The following is a 12684-nucleotide window of genomic DNA, read 5'->3' on the forward strand; positions in this document are numbered from 1 at the left end:
TTTAAATTAGGATAAAGAATTTTGACGAATTTTGGTAAGACTGAAAGTAAAAAAAAATTTAAACATTCTTTTGACTCATAAGTTACGCTCGAACCTCCTTAAATAATAATAAAACTTACTACGTCCGGAATTGATCGCTTTGATTTGTGTCAAAGTATCATGATAATTTTTGGTGAAATGTGCAAGATCCCTATTAAGCGTCATAGCATAGTCATACTGACATTGATAAGAGTCGCCGCATAATTCACGTGCGCGCTCTACATCGACTGATCTAAAAATACCAAGCACTTGCATTATATTACTCGGTATCTTATTAATTACTGATAAGTTAATGAAAAATTAATTTGAAAGTCTAAATATACCGATTTGCAGGTAGAAAATCTTCAGGGCGGCGTCTCCACTCGGGAACAAATGTGCGATTTGAAAAATAACTAGCAGTCCGTCCAAATTCACGTACGAACAATGAATTTCCTTTTAGAGGATCTATTTTATCTTCGAGGATCCAATTTATCGCAAAATCTTTATGTACCGTTTCAAAGTTATCTAAATTACCATACGGTACTTGTCGGCCGTCTGGTAATGTAAATTCATCCAGAATATCATTGCTCCAGTTTCCGAACAATCCACGCGTTTTGTTCTGTGAATTACAATCGTAAATAAATGATGAGTTAAATAAAAAATAAAAAAATTCTTACCATGTACGTCCAAGGTAAATAAACACGAGCAGACATAAATCCCTGATTTTCAACAACTTCAATACCAACACCCGTATCAAACATAATTATAACTTCACTTTGGTTTAAAATATACGTTGGAGTGTAAACAACAACACCGTGGAAGTGTTGGAATTTTAACGAATGTCTGTCGAAATAAACACGCTTGCTATCAGCGAAAACATCCAGACGGTAACGCCATTGTGCTACGGGTGGTCGTACACGTACTTCTATTGTCACAGTTTCATTACCTTTGGCTAAGAATAAATAAATAATAATTAGTGTAAAGGCTCTCAATATTAAACAGATAAAATAAATATAACGCGCATTAATTTTCTAGTCATGTAAAAATTATAAATGTATAAGCTTAGTAGTTAGTGAGTTTTTTTTATTGATTATTGTTTATTTATTTATTCAATTTTTTAAAATAGAGCTTTAAAACTTAAAATTTATAAAAACAAAAATTCAATCACTGGTAAAGTGCCTCATAAAAAAATCATTAAAAAAAACACACTCGCGCACAAATAAAATAACTTTATTTCAATTACATTAGGATAAAGGCTCCAAATATTGACCAGTTAAGATAAAATTAACATAAATACATTATTTGTAAATTTATTGGAAAAGTTTATGAGCTGAGAGTGTTTTCCTTTATTTTATAGTTTTATCTTACAAACTCTAATACTTTTGTTTGTAAAATACATAATAATAAATATTAAATTGTAATAATTAACGTTACAGCCGATTGCTCCGAATATTGACCATTACGCATTTAATATTGACCGCCTATGTTCAAAATACTGACTAGTAGTACTATGCTTACTACCCATGCAGGAAACCCCCAGAGTTGACAAAGGGGCCAGGCTTGGGCCAGTACTGGGAAACCTAGCTTCGGCGTACCTGTATTGGCCCATGCGTGGGCCAGGCTGTTTAACCCAGCCTCAGCCATGCCAATGATTACCCAACCTTGGGCCAAGACTGGCTAACTCAGCCTTGGCCATTCATTGGCGACCCAAGCGTGGGCCAAGACTGGTTAACCCAGCCTCGGCCATGCCAATAATTATGCAAGCTTGTGCCAAGACTGGCTAACCTAGCCTTGGCGATTCATCGGTGACCCAAGCTTGGGCCAAGACTGGGCAACCACGCCTTGGTCGGCCCAATTATTACCCGAGCCTGGGCCAGAACTGGGTCACCCAGTCACAGCCACAATGATTACCCAAGGGTTAGCCAAGATTGGGAAACCTACACTGAAAAAAAAAATTAACTTAATTCAAGAGAAAAATTCTTGAACCAAGAAAATAACTTTGAAGAGTTTAATTGTCTTCAATCAAAACGAAAAATTCTTTAATTAAATAAAATTTACTTAAATCGAGAAAAATTTCTTAGTTTAAGAATTTTTCTACTCAAATCAAGAAGATGAAATTCTTAAAAATTATTTACTTGATTTAAGTAAATTTTTTTTTCTTTGTAGCCATGGGCGTTGAATGGCAACCAAGACTTGAGCCAGAATTGGGTAACCTAGCCTTAGCCATTCAATGGGAAATTCAAACTTAATAAATCATTAAGTAATAGAATTTTAAACAGTAAACATTTATTGTTTAACGAATATTTGCTAACAAATTCTAAAATTTAAAATTTATTATTTAACCAAGACAATTGCATATCGTCAAAATTGATGTAGTCTTAAAAAAGTTAAAATATAATAATTTACAGTTGAATTTTTAATATTGATAATTTTAAACATGAAAATTTATCATAAGATATTAAAAATATACAGAACGATGTACAAAGTTTAAAGTAATATAACAACTTGACTCTTTCATTTTTTTTAACTATAATAAACATTTGTAAAAAATAGTTAATTTTCATCGAAACACAATATTAAATAACATAAATTATATAAATAATAAACCGTCACACTTCGTCACTATATAGATTTAGCTTATCAGAATAATAAGATGTGCATCAACTTATCGGTCGTACGGTGTAGGGGTTAGTTATCGGTCTGGCAAGCGCGCGGCTCGGGTTCGAATCTCGATTAGAAGAACGGATACGATTTTCACACTTTATTTCTTATAATTAGCAACAGTTAGGTTTGAATTTACTTTACTTACAAAATAAAATAAAAAAATAACATTCCAATAATTCTTTTTTATCATTTTTTATCAAATGGTATGGGCCAGACTTGAAAATTAACTATGGCTCAGCCCTGGTAACCAGGCGTGGGCCAGTCCTGGTAACCAGGCTTGGCCCATCGTTATCATCCCAGACTTCAACCAGGACTGGGCCAAGCCTGGCTTACAAGTTTTACATAGTTGAGCCAAGGCTGGGCCAAGCTAGGCCCCGTGGTACTTTCCTCTATGGGTAGACTTATAAATAACTTTTATTTTTAATCTACAATAGCTTCGAAATTAGGTAATCTATTCACTGACTTGTTAATAATTGAAGTATTGTTGTGGTTCTGTATTCTGATACAATATCATCTTCAGTACTCATATTTAAATCAATGGCCGAAGCCATACTAATATTAGGTACATTCGATAATTTACAACACCAATTGTTGACTAGAGTATTATTTCAATGATTAACATAATTTTTCTAACAAAAATATTGATAATTAATCTTCGATAATTGTTTTGACAAATACTTTTTTATTGAATATGAAGAATTTATTTTTTTATAAATTGATCATTAATGTGTTTACCAAACTCGGCGAGGTTCTAATGACTAATTCTTCAAACTTTTTGACATTACGGCAACTTAAAATTTGATTATTTTTCTTTAATTACGACTGAAAACGAAAAAAATCAGCGTATTTAAGTCCTTAAAATCATAACGATTTTTTAAGTACCCCATTTTGCCCCCCCCCCTCCCCTAATTAAAAATTGATAATTACTAGGGCCAAAATGTTTGCTGGAATTTTAAAATAAATGGTTCAAATGTTTAATATTACGGCGAAAATATTGGTCTTATACGAAAATTTATAAAATAAAAGTTGTTCAAAATTTAATTTTATAGAAGAAGAAGAATTGCTTTTTACTCGTTCACCTTTCTCGGTTTTTACAAAGCTGATCTCCCCTCTTTCTCCTAGCATTTACGCTTTCCTTGCTCTTCTTCTATATTGGACCTCAGCAAGTCCCACCCAACACTTCCTCTGTTTTATATTGCGGCTGTGGACCGACTTGTGCTTTCTGTACCGTATTTGCCCTGATCCTCACCTCTCAGGCTGTTGGAACAGTAACATGGGAAAACCACAGAGAAAACCCATGATAGTACAGTCAGAGCTGGGCTAAGTCTACAGTGATTGATAAGAAACTCTTCTTTATCGACCACTGGAGCATTAGGCCCCTCTCCTAGTGTGCAGAGATCCCTCGCGCTAATCACCGCCGACTAGAGTGGTCACCCATTCAAGTTGTTGCTTAAATAGGTGATCACCCAAGTCAGACGTGTGCCGCCCGGCTATCTCTGCCACTTTCAGAGGTTGGCAACGTAGCGCACATATTTTTAATTATAATCACTGAAAAATAGTGGTGCGTGCCGGGATCGAACCCGGGTCCCACTCTTTCGAAAAGCGGGCACCGAGCCGACTAGGCTATTGCCAGCCTCTAAAATTTAATTTTATATAAAAAAGCTTTTTTATGATTTTTTAAAAAAATATTTTCGTTGTAATTCCAAAATTAAGATTCATAAATAAAAGGTTCAAATTTTACGATAATTATTAATCTTACTTTTGAAATTACGGTGAAATTATTGATCCTAAGAAAAAAACACCAATTTATTTTTTAAGAATAATTAAAAATTGATAATTGCATACTGAATGTAAAATTAAATTACTCGATTTTTTAAAATCAAATTATTATGCTGCCTGGTCAATATTCGATTCCTTTATCTTAATAATCTTATGATGTAACTCCAAATAATTCAACCACAGAATATTTTAATACCGAAAAAAAATTATGCTTAAATTTTTTTTTTAGGGTAATTTCTAAATAAATTTTTTATAAAAATTTATTCTTTAGATTTTTCTCTTTGATATCAATCCACTTAAAAATTTTAATTATTCCTGAAATTTCAAATTAAATTTTATCTAAAAATATTTTTAATTTTTTTTATTAATTGATAATTCAAAAATAGCGCGGAGTATATAAAATATTTTTAATGTTTTTTTCATTTAAAAAAAAAGTATAATTAAAAATTGATAATTAATATAAAATTAAATTACTAGATTTTTAAAATCAATTTATACTGCCTCATTAATATTTGGTTAAAATAATAAAAAATAAAAATGACAATAAAATTAGCCGTCACTTTACCATTTTTTAATTTTTTTAACAAACAAATTTATTCCAAAAAAATATTTTCAAAAAATTGAATTTATAATTTTTTTTAATTTCTACTTGTCAATTTTTTTTGTCATAATTTATTTGTTAAAAAAATTTTTAAATAAATAACTAAATTTTTATAAAATAAATTACCTGCAATTGAAGTCAATTGTGTCCCGCGGACTTCACCATAAAAATTATTACCAACTTGTTCGAAGCGTCCTTGTATATCTAATTTATCTTTTTCATTATTAACCCGTACAAGAACAAACTCTCCTTTCCCGTTAAATGTGTAGGCGACGTTGTCAAAGGTTACAATATGAGGATCACCAAAGACCGCAGCGACTGCAGGTGATTGATAGGCAATACAATCTTGAGATGGTCTTCTCTCAAATCGCAATGTTTCACAGCCCACTGCTTGTTCTTCTTGCCACAGACAACAAGTGTACATAGGCACGACATCATGATACCAGTGTGAAAGACTTGGTACTTTGTTGGCTTCATTCCACGGTAAATATCCAAGATTATGAGAACGTTGTGGCTTAGATCCCCATTGCTGGTCATATGATAACATTAAGAATTCATTTTTGTCGTAACAACATTGCTGCTCTGAACCTTCTAAGCTGTTGGATTGAATTATATATCACGTTATTAATCCCATAAAAGCGTATAAAAACAATTTTTTTTTACAATCAACTAGGGAATGCATAAAAGTAACAATTTGGTTCAAAAACGCAAAAAAAAATCTTTTTCAACATGAAAAAATAGTTAAAGTAGCTTCTAAGGACCTTAAAACGTCGAGATCTAACGAAAAATTGATTTTTGGAAGTGAGACTAAAAATTAACCAATCTCAATTTAAAAAAATTGTTAATTTGAAAAATTAGAATTTTAGAAAGATAACTTGAGAATTTTTTATTGAAAAAATTACTGACAAAAATTTTGACTTCAGTTGAAAATTAAAATTGTTGAAAATTTCAAACAAAATGATTTTTTAATGCAAAACTCTCCATTTATTTCAAAAGTAATTTTTTTTTTTGGGAAATTTTTTTTCGTTTAAGAAATAAAATATTTTATTTAACTATATTGAGAGAAAAAAATTAATTAATTTGTTGAAAATTTTAGAGAATTTAAATTCTTCGCTGACAAAGTAAAAATTTTTTTTATAGTAATTTTCTGATCGAAAAAAAAGGTAATTATATATGCAGAAGTGGGGCTCCACCTATTTTAGATAAAATTGAAATAAAATAAAAAATCGAAAAATAGATCTTTTTTTAAATTGTTCTTCTTCACAGCGAATTTATGATAAAAATTTTGAAAATTAAAAATTTTAATGTTTTTTTGTTTTTTTTTTTTTTTTTTTTTTCATTTAAAAGTTAAAAAATTTACGATTTCAAAAATTTTCAAATAATGATATTCTAAATTTTTTTTTTATAATTTATTCTATTTTTATTGCTCTTTGAGAAAAAAAAAATATTTCAATTTCCAGAAAAATAGCATCGTCACCATTTCATTGCAAAACACCAAAAATCGTAAATTTTGAACTTAAAATAAAAAAAAAAAAAACATCAAAATATTTAATTTTCATACTTTTTATCATTTCATCATAAATCCGCCGTGGAGAAGAACAATTTGCCAAAAAATATTCAATAAGATCAATTTTTCGACTTTTTACACTCAAAAATAGGTAGAGCCCCACTTCTGCATAATTACCAAAAATTGAAAATTTTAAGAAATTGGGATATGTTAATTTTCAATTTCACTTTTAAAAATTAATTAAAATAAAATTTTTAGCTTCTTCTGACAAAAATTGATAATTTCAAAAAATTGGGCTATAATAGTATTTTCAGTTTAATATCAAAAAATCATTTTTTTACTAAATTTTGACGTTTGGAGGTTCTTAGAAGCTACTTTGACTATTTTTTTTACACATGTCCTTTTGGCTTTAGAAAATTTTTTTCTTATAGCCAAAAGGGCGTGTTAAAAATAAAATTTTTTTTTGCGTTTTTCAACCAGATTTTTACTCTTATACATTCCCTAGTTGATTAGAGAAAACAATTTTTTTCATTCGCCCTTTTGGCATTGGTAACACGATATTTTTTAATTAAAATATTTTATTATTTTAAAATTATTTATTATAAATTTACTTTGGTGTTCCTGTTTTAACGCAGTGTATTGCACCGTAGTTATAGAAACATTCGGGGTTCGAATCTTTGTCGCAGTCCAAGTCTGGTAGAAAACGGCCTTTATCATAAAGAGCATGTTCTAATTTACAAGGACACAGAGAAACTTCAGCGGCAAAATTTTTCAGGTATCGATCATTTTTTATCCACTCATTACAGAGTTCTTGGGGCCATTTAGTGCCGTAAGCACGTTCCCATTGAGGACCGAAATACCATGCCAGAGGAATTGGCTTACTCCATAATTGTCTGAAAAAAAATTAAATTCTCAAAAATAGTAACAGGAAGAAATATTAAATAAAAGTAATTAATACAAACAATAACATTTATTTATTTATTTTAATAGTTTTTAGATTAATTTCCTCATAAATTTATTGCAGGGGTATTAATGATGGAATTTAAATAAAATTTTGCTACGTGCTTTATTTTGTTGAATTATATCCAAAAATCGCACCGGATAAAAGTTATTTATATTTTATTTTCTAATCTAATTTCATAGAGAAGTTTAATATACCAGAAGAAACTTTAATGCGTTATTGATGTTGATTCAATAGTCAGAATTTTTCATGCTCATTATTTTTAATCCTACCGCTCGAGTTTCTTATAATAACTATCAGTCGCTGATATAAATATCGTAGGGAAATAAATAATTAGAAAACATTCTGGATTTAACTTTATAGATAATCAAATACGTAGTATAATTAGCTTTTTCTTAAAAATGTCTAATTTAAAATCTTCAATATCCACAGATTCGGTAGAATCTGGCGCCAAGTTCCGTTCAAATCCGTTGTAAACGGAGCGCCAGACTACCGACTGTGTTTACTGTAAGCAGAACGGTATTTCGAGGTTGCAAAATTTTATTTAATTATATGGTTCTCCTTTTTCCAAAATGATATATTATAAAAGTAATTTATACTTTATTTTACTGTTATTAATTAATTATAATCAATTATAACACTTAATTCGCTTAAAATTATTAAATTTTATCAGCACAAACTGTAGTAAGCCCAGAAATTTCGATCCTGACTTTTTTTCGATGGGGAATATCAGCGCCACAGACTAGATAAAATAAAAATGTGTAGTAATCCTTCCTATAGACACGCAACTACAGTAAAAAGTGATTCATAGCTTGCATCTATGGCCGCCAGGGTGCACTGGAATTACATCTACATAAACTGTAGCTTCAAGATAGTTTGCAGTAAAAATGCAGTCAACACGAGATTTAAGTTGTTATCAATTGTAAATTTTCATTATAATTACAAAAAATACTAAAATCCGAACAAAAACAGTTTCACTGTAAAAAAGTCGCGCCAAGTCCACGTTCATAAGACTATTAGGAAAAAAATTTTTTTTTTCTTTACAAAAAGATACAAAATAAAAAAATTAAAAAATCCAAGTAACCGATATGATTGTTTATGATTTTCGGAAATTAAAAAAAATTTTATTGTAAATTTAAAAATTAAAAAAAAAAATTTTAGAACGTACTTGGTGTGCGTCATTGTGTATTTCAATTTTTTTAAAGTCCTAGTAAATAGATTTTACGAATTTCATTAAAAGTAAAATATTTTGCAACCGCGTACACTAAATACGTTCTAAAATTTTTTTTTTAATTTTTAAATTTACAATAAAATTTTTTTTAATTTCCGAAAATCATAAACAATCATATCGGTTACTCGGATTTTTTTATTTTTTTATTTTGTATCTTTTTGTAAAGAAAAAAAAAATTTTTTTTTCCTAATAGTCTTATGAACGTGGACTTGGCGCGACTTTTTTACAGTGAAACTGTTTTTGTTCGGATAAAATCAATACGAGTGTATTTATTCCCACTTAGAATAGTTTGAATTTCCCCGTTTTTAAGTAATTGTTAAGAGATAAAATTATTTTTATTATATTTCAACATAATAGTATTATGTTGATTTATGTCTATTATATCTACACGGAAAAAACGAGATTTAACTGGTTTTCATGTTGGATGGAATCTAGTTCCATCTATAGTGAAAAAAATTTACAAATGGATACTACTTCTATGTAGACTGTAGTAGGTACAATTTCCGTTTATTTCTTAAATTTTTTTTTAATTTTTAATTGTTTTTTTTAATTTCTTTTTTTTTAATTTTTTAATTTTAAATTAAAATTTTTTTCATATAACCTGCATTGAAAATGTGAGTTTCAATGCCTGTTGAGCCAATCGAAACTAGACAATTTCAGACCAATGCGACTGTGCCGGGCAGGTATCAATTATTTCTTCCTGGCGGACAGAAAATGACGATTTTCTGTCCGCGAGGTGAAGTTGCAGCTTTATTTTTAATCCTATCAATTGTTTGTTTATTTTATACCTTTATAATTGTCATTCTAACCGTTAACTGTATTGACATATCATAATTCTGTTATTAAGCATAAATAAGAATGATAAAAGAAAACTTGTCAATTTACGAATAATGTTCGGTAAAAAATAATCTATTACTTTCTATTTTATTATAAGTTTCATAATAAAATGGTATTTTCGCTGTTCGTCTGAAACTATCTAGTTCTGGTTGGCTCCAGACATTGAAACTAGCATTTTTAATGCAACTTATATAAAAAATAGACGTGGGATGAAACACGATTTCAGACCGAGTGATGCCAGCCCTCGCTTCGCTCGGGCAGGCAACTTCACTCTGGTCTGAAATCGTTTTGTTTCATCCCTAGTCACACAATATACTATTTTTTTTAATTTATTTTTTTTAAACTTATTAAGGAGTAGTTTTTTCATTTGGAATAAAATTATAATGTGTATTATTCATTATAATATACTTATTATTCGTTCATATTATTCATATATATTTGATTGCAAAATGCACTTGAAAATGATAATGTAAAAATAGGTTCTATCTGCAGATAGATTCTAGTTAAATTCCAAATGGACGCCACTTCTATGTAAGATGGGACTGACGAGCATGCGCGTGGTACTGACAACCATCTGAGACAAATAAATCTCAGATGGCTCTGAGCCCCATCTCGGATTGAACTGAAATAAACGAAAACTGTACCTACTACAGTCTACATTGAAGTAGTAACCATTTATAAATTTTTTTCACTATAGACGGAACTAGGTTCCGTCCAACATGGAAACCAGTTAAATCTCGTTTTTTCCGTGTATGTATGCATTGATCCTAAATTTAATTTAAAAAACTCATAATGTCATATCAATACCCCATAGACAAAATTTTCCTCATTCTCTTAATTACATGGATTCACTATACAGGGTGTCCCAGAAGTAACGGACGCCATTGTAGCATCTGATAAACAAAATAATTCTGAGACGAAAAGTCCTTAGCCATTTTTTAATCAGACGCATAGATAATTAATTATTAATTAAAATAACGTCCTTTTATGCGTTAGAGAGAGAGCGCTAGTGTCAAGTCAAGTGCGTTTCAACGAAGACGCTTGCACGTGTGAATGTGTAAGTAAATATGTGTGATTACGTTAGCTATATGAAGCTATAGAAGCTAGTTAGTCATACAGTTAGTTGTGTCTTTGTTTGGCACATACTTTACTGGACACTGGCGCTCTCTCTCTAACAAATAAAGAGACGTTATTTTTAATTAATAATTAATTATCTATGCGGTTAATTGAAAAATGGCTAAGGACTTTTCGTCTTAGAATTATTTTTTTCATCCGATGCTACAATGGCGTCCGTGACTTTTGGGACACCCTGTATAGAAAAAATAACTTGATTCAAGAAAAATTTTTTTTTCAGAATGGCATTCTTGTTTTAAGTAGTTCAATTCTCTTAACTTAAGAAATTGATTCTTGAATCAAGAAACTTGATTGTTTTAAAATAAGATATATACAACTTCGCCCAAGAATTTCTTTCTCTTGGATTAAGATAGACGGTAACTTTGGTTTAAGATATTAGCGACTTGTTCCAAGTATGGCGCGACTTTTGAATTAAGATATTACTTTACTTGTTTTAAGGATATAAATTTTTGTATTTTTGCTATTCTCTGTATTAATAAATATTTTTCGGCATACAGAGAAATACAAATTTTTTTACTTCAAAGTTTTTTTCTGACTTAAACTTATAACATTATAAATAAAAAAAAAAAGCCATTCGGCAGCCGAAATGGAAGTAGATTTTTCAAATAAAGAAAATTGATTTTTAATAAAATAATATAATAACACTAATAATGTATAACTTAATTTATGAATTAAAAACAAAATTCAATAATAAATTTAAAACTATTTAGAACAAATTTTGGAAAAAAAATTAACTTTTGAAGAAAAAGTTTCTCAAAGAATTGCAAAGATTATAAGATTTGAATTATAAATGACCAAATTTTAAATAACTGCTTAGGAACAACAATTTGCAAATCGATCAGATGTTTGAAACCGGATAAAATTTTAATTGAAGAAAACAATATATAGAACTAATCTGTGACATATTTACTGACGAATTACCTGAAAACATTACACGAAAGACCAATCATTATCGTAATTATTGAATTTACATCATGATTAAGCTATGATGCAGACAATAATTCTAAAACGGCTGCAACAGTAAAATTGTTTCATTAAACGAACTCTAAAAGGAGTAATATTGAGGTTATTACCACTTTTGAGTAGTGGAAATTGAAGCTTATAAAAAGAGCTTTACGATGTATTTTACCGAATTTTGATATCTTGTCTCGATCAGTAATTATATCAAGTTGCAGTAGTAAAAACAGCAATTTTTACGATTTTCAAAATTTCAAAATCCTGTCATTTCCAAATTACTCGCCCGATTAAGCTCATCTTCGAACTTAACCTTGGTCTTGATCGATAAATAAAGCATGTTGAGTTTGAGAAGAATCGGTTATAAATTGAAAACGCTATCGTGCTGACAAGCCGCGTTATATCGTATAAATATATATATATATAAATACATACATAAATAAACTTTTGAACTACACGGTGAGAAATTTCTGTAGAAATTTACTATGCATACATAATAAGACTGAACCTTAATGACTCAATTCAAAATATTACCATAAAAATTTAAGAATATCATATTGTACCAATCAATATTTACTAGGGACCATAGTAAATTTGACCATGCAACTGTTACATAAACATTTATAAAAAATTTTCGTAAACTGACAGAACAAAAACTGTTAGTGTGCTTAAAACTTTTCATTATAGTTTCATAGTAAAATTTCTGTTGCTCAGTCGACAATAAAAATTTATAAAAAAGTTTCACATTTAGTCACGTGTACTCGGTTTAAATTTAAAATTGTGACTATGAAATTTTCAAATGTCCCATAGTAAACGTCAGTCGCGACGCGCGCTCTTTCATTTTTTCGTGCTGCTTTGTTTTGTCAACATAAGTCTACAGACGCTATCAGTAGTGGTTAACGGTGTTATGAAAATTGCAATAAACATTAAGTTTTAAATAAATATTAGTTTATAAATCCATCGACACATGAATAGTTAATGAAAATTTGTAAGATTCA

At 29.5% G+C, this 12684-nt stretch overlaps 1 protein-coding gene across 3 annotated transcripts in view; it reads right to left on the reverse strand.

Annotated features, from left to right (window-relative positions):
- The window catches only part of LOC123271214 (protein mesh), a 34239-nt gene that overhangs the window by 9641 nt on the left and 11914 nt on the right, over window positions 1–12684 (reverse strand). For all 3 annotated transcript variants that reach the window (XM_044737474.1, XM_044737473.1, XM_044737475.1), the window contains exons 9-13: window positions 7181–7462; window positions 5189–5658; window positions 696–970; window positions 363–637; window positions 120–271 (exon numbers count right to left, since the gene is read on the reverse strand). In XM_044737474.1, coding sequence (XP_044593409.1) covers window positions 120–271; window positions 363–637; window positions 696–970; window positions 5189–5658; window positions 7181–7462 — 1454 coding nt within the window. The remainder of the gene's footprint in view (window positions 1–119; window positions 272–362; window positions 638–695; window positions 971–5188; window positions 5659–7180; window positions 7463–12684) is intronic.

This window comes from Cotesia glomerata, linkage group LG9 (assembly GCF_020080835.1).
Source record: "Cotesia glomerata isolate CgM1 linkage group LG9, MPM_Cglom_v2.3, whole genome shotgun sequence".
Taxonomy (NCBI): domain Eukaryota; kingdom Metazoa; phylum Arthropoda; class Insecta; order Hymenoptera; family Braconidae; genus Cotesia; species Cotesia glomerata.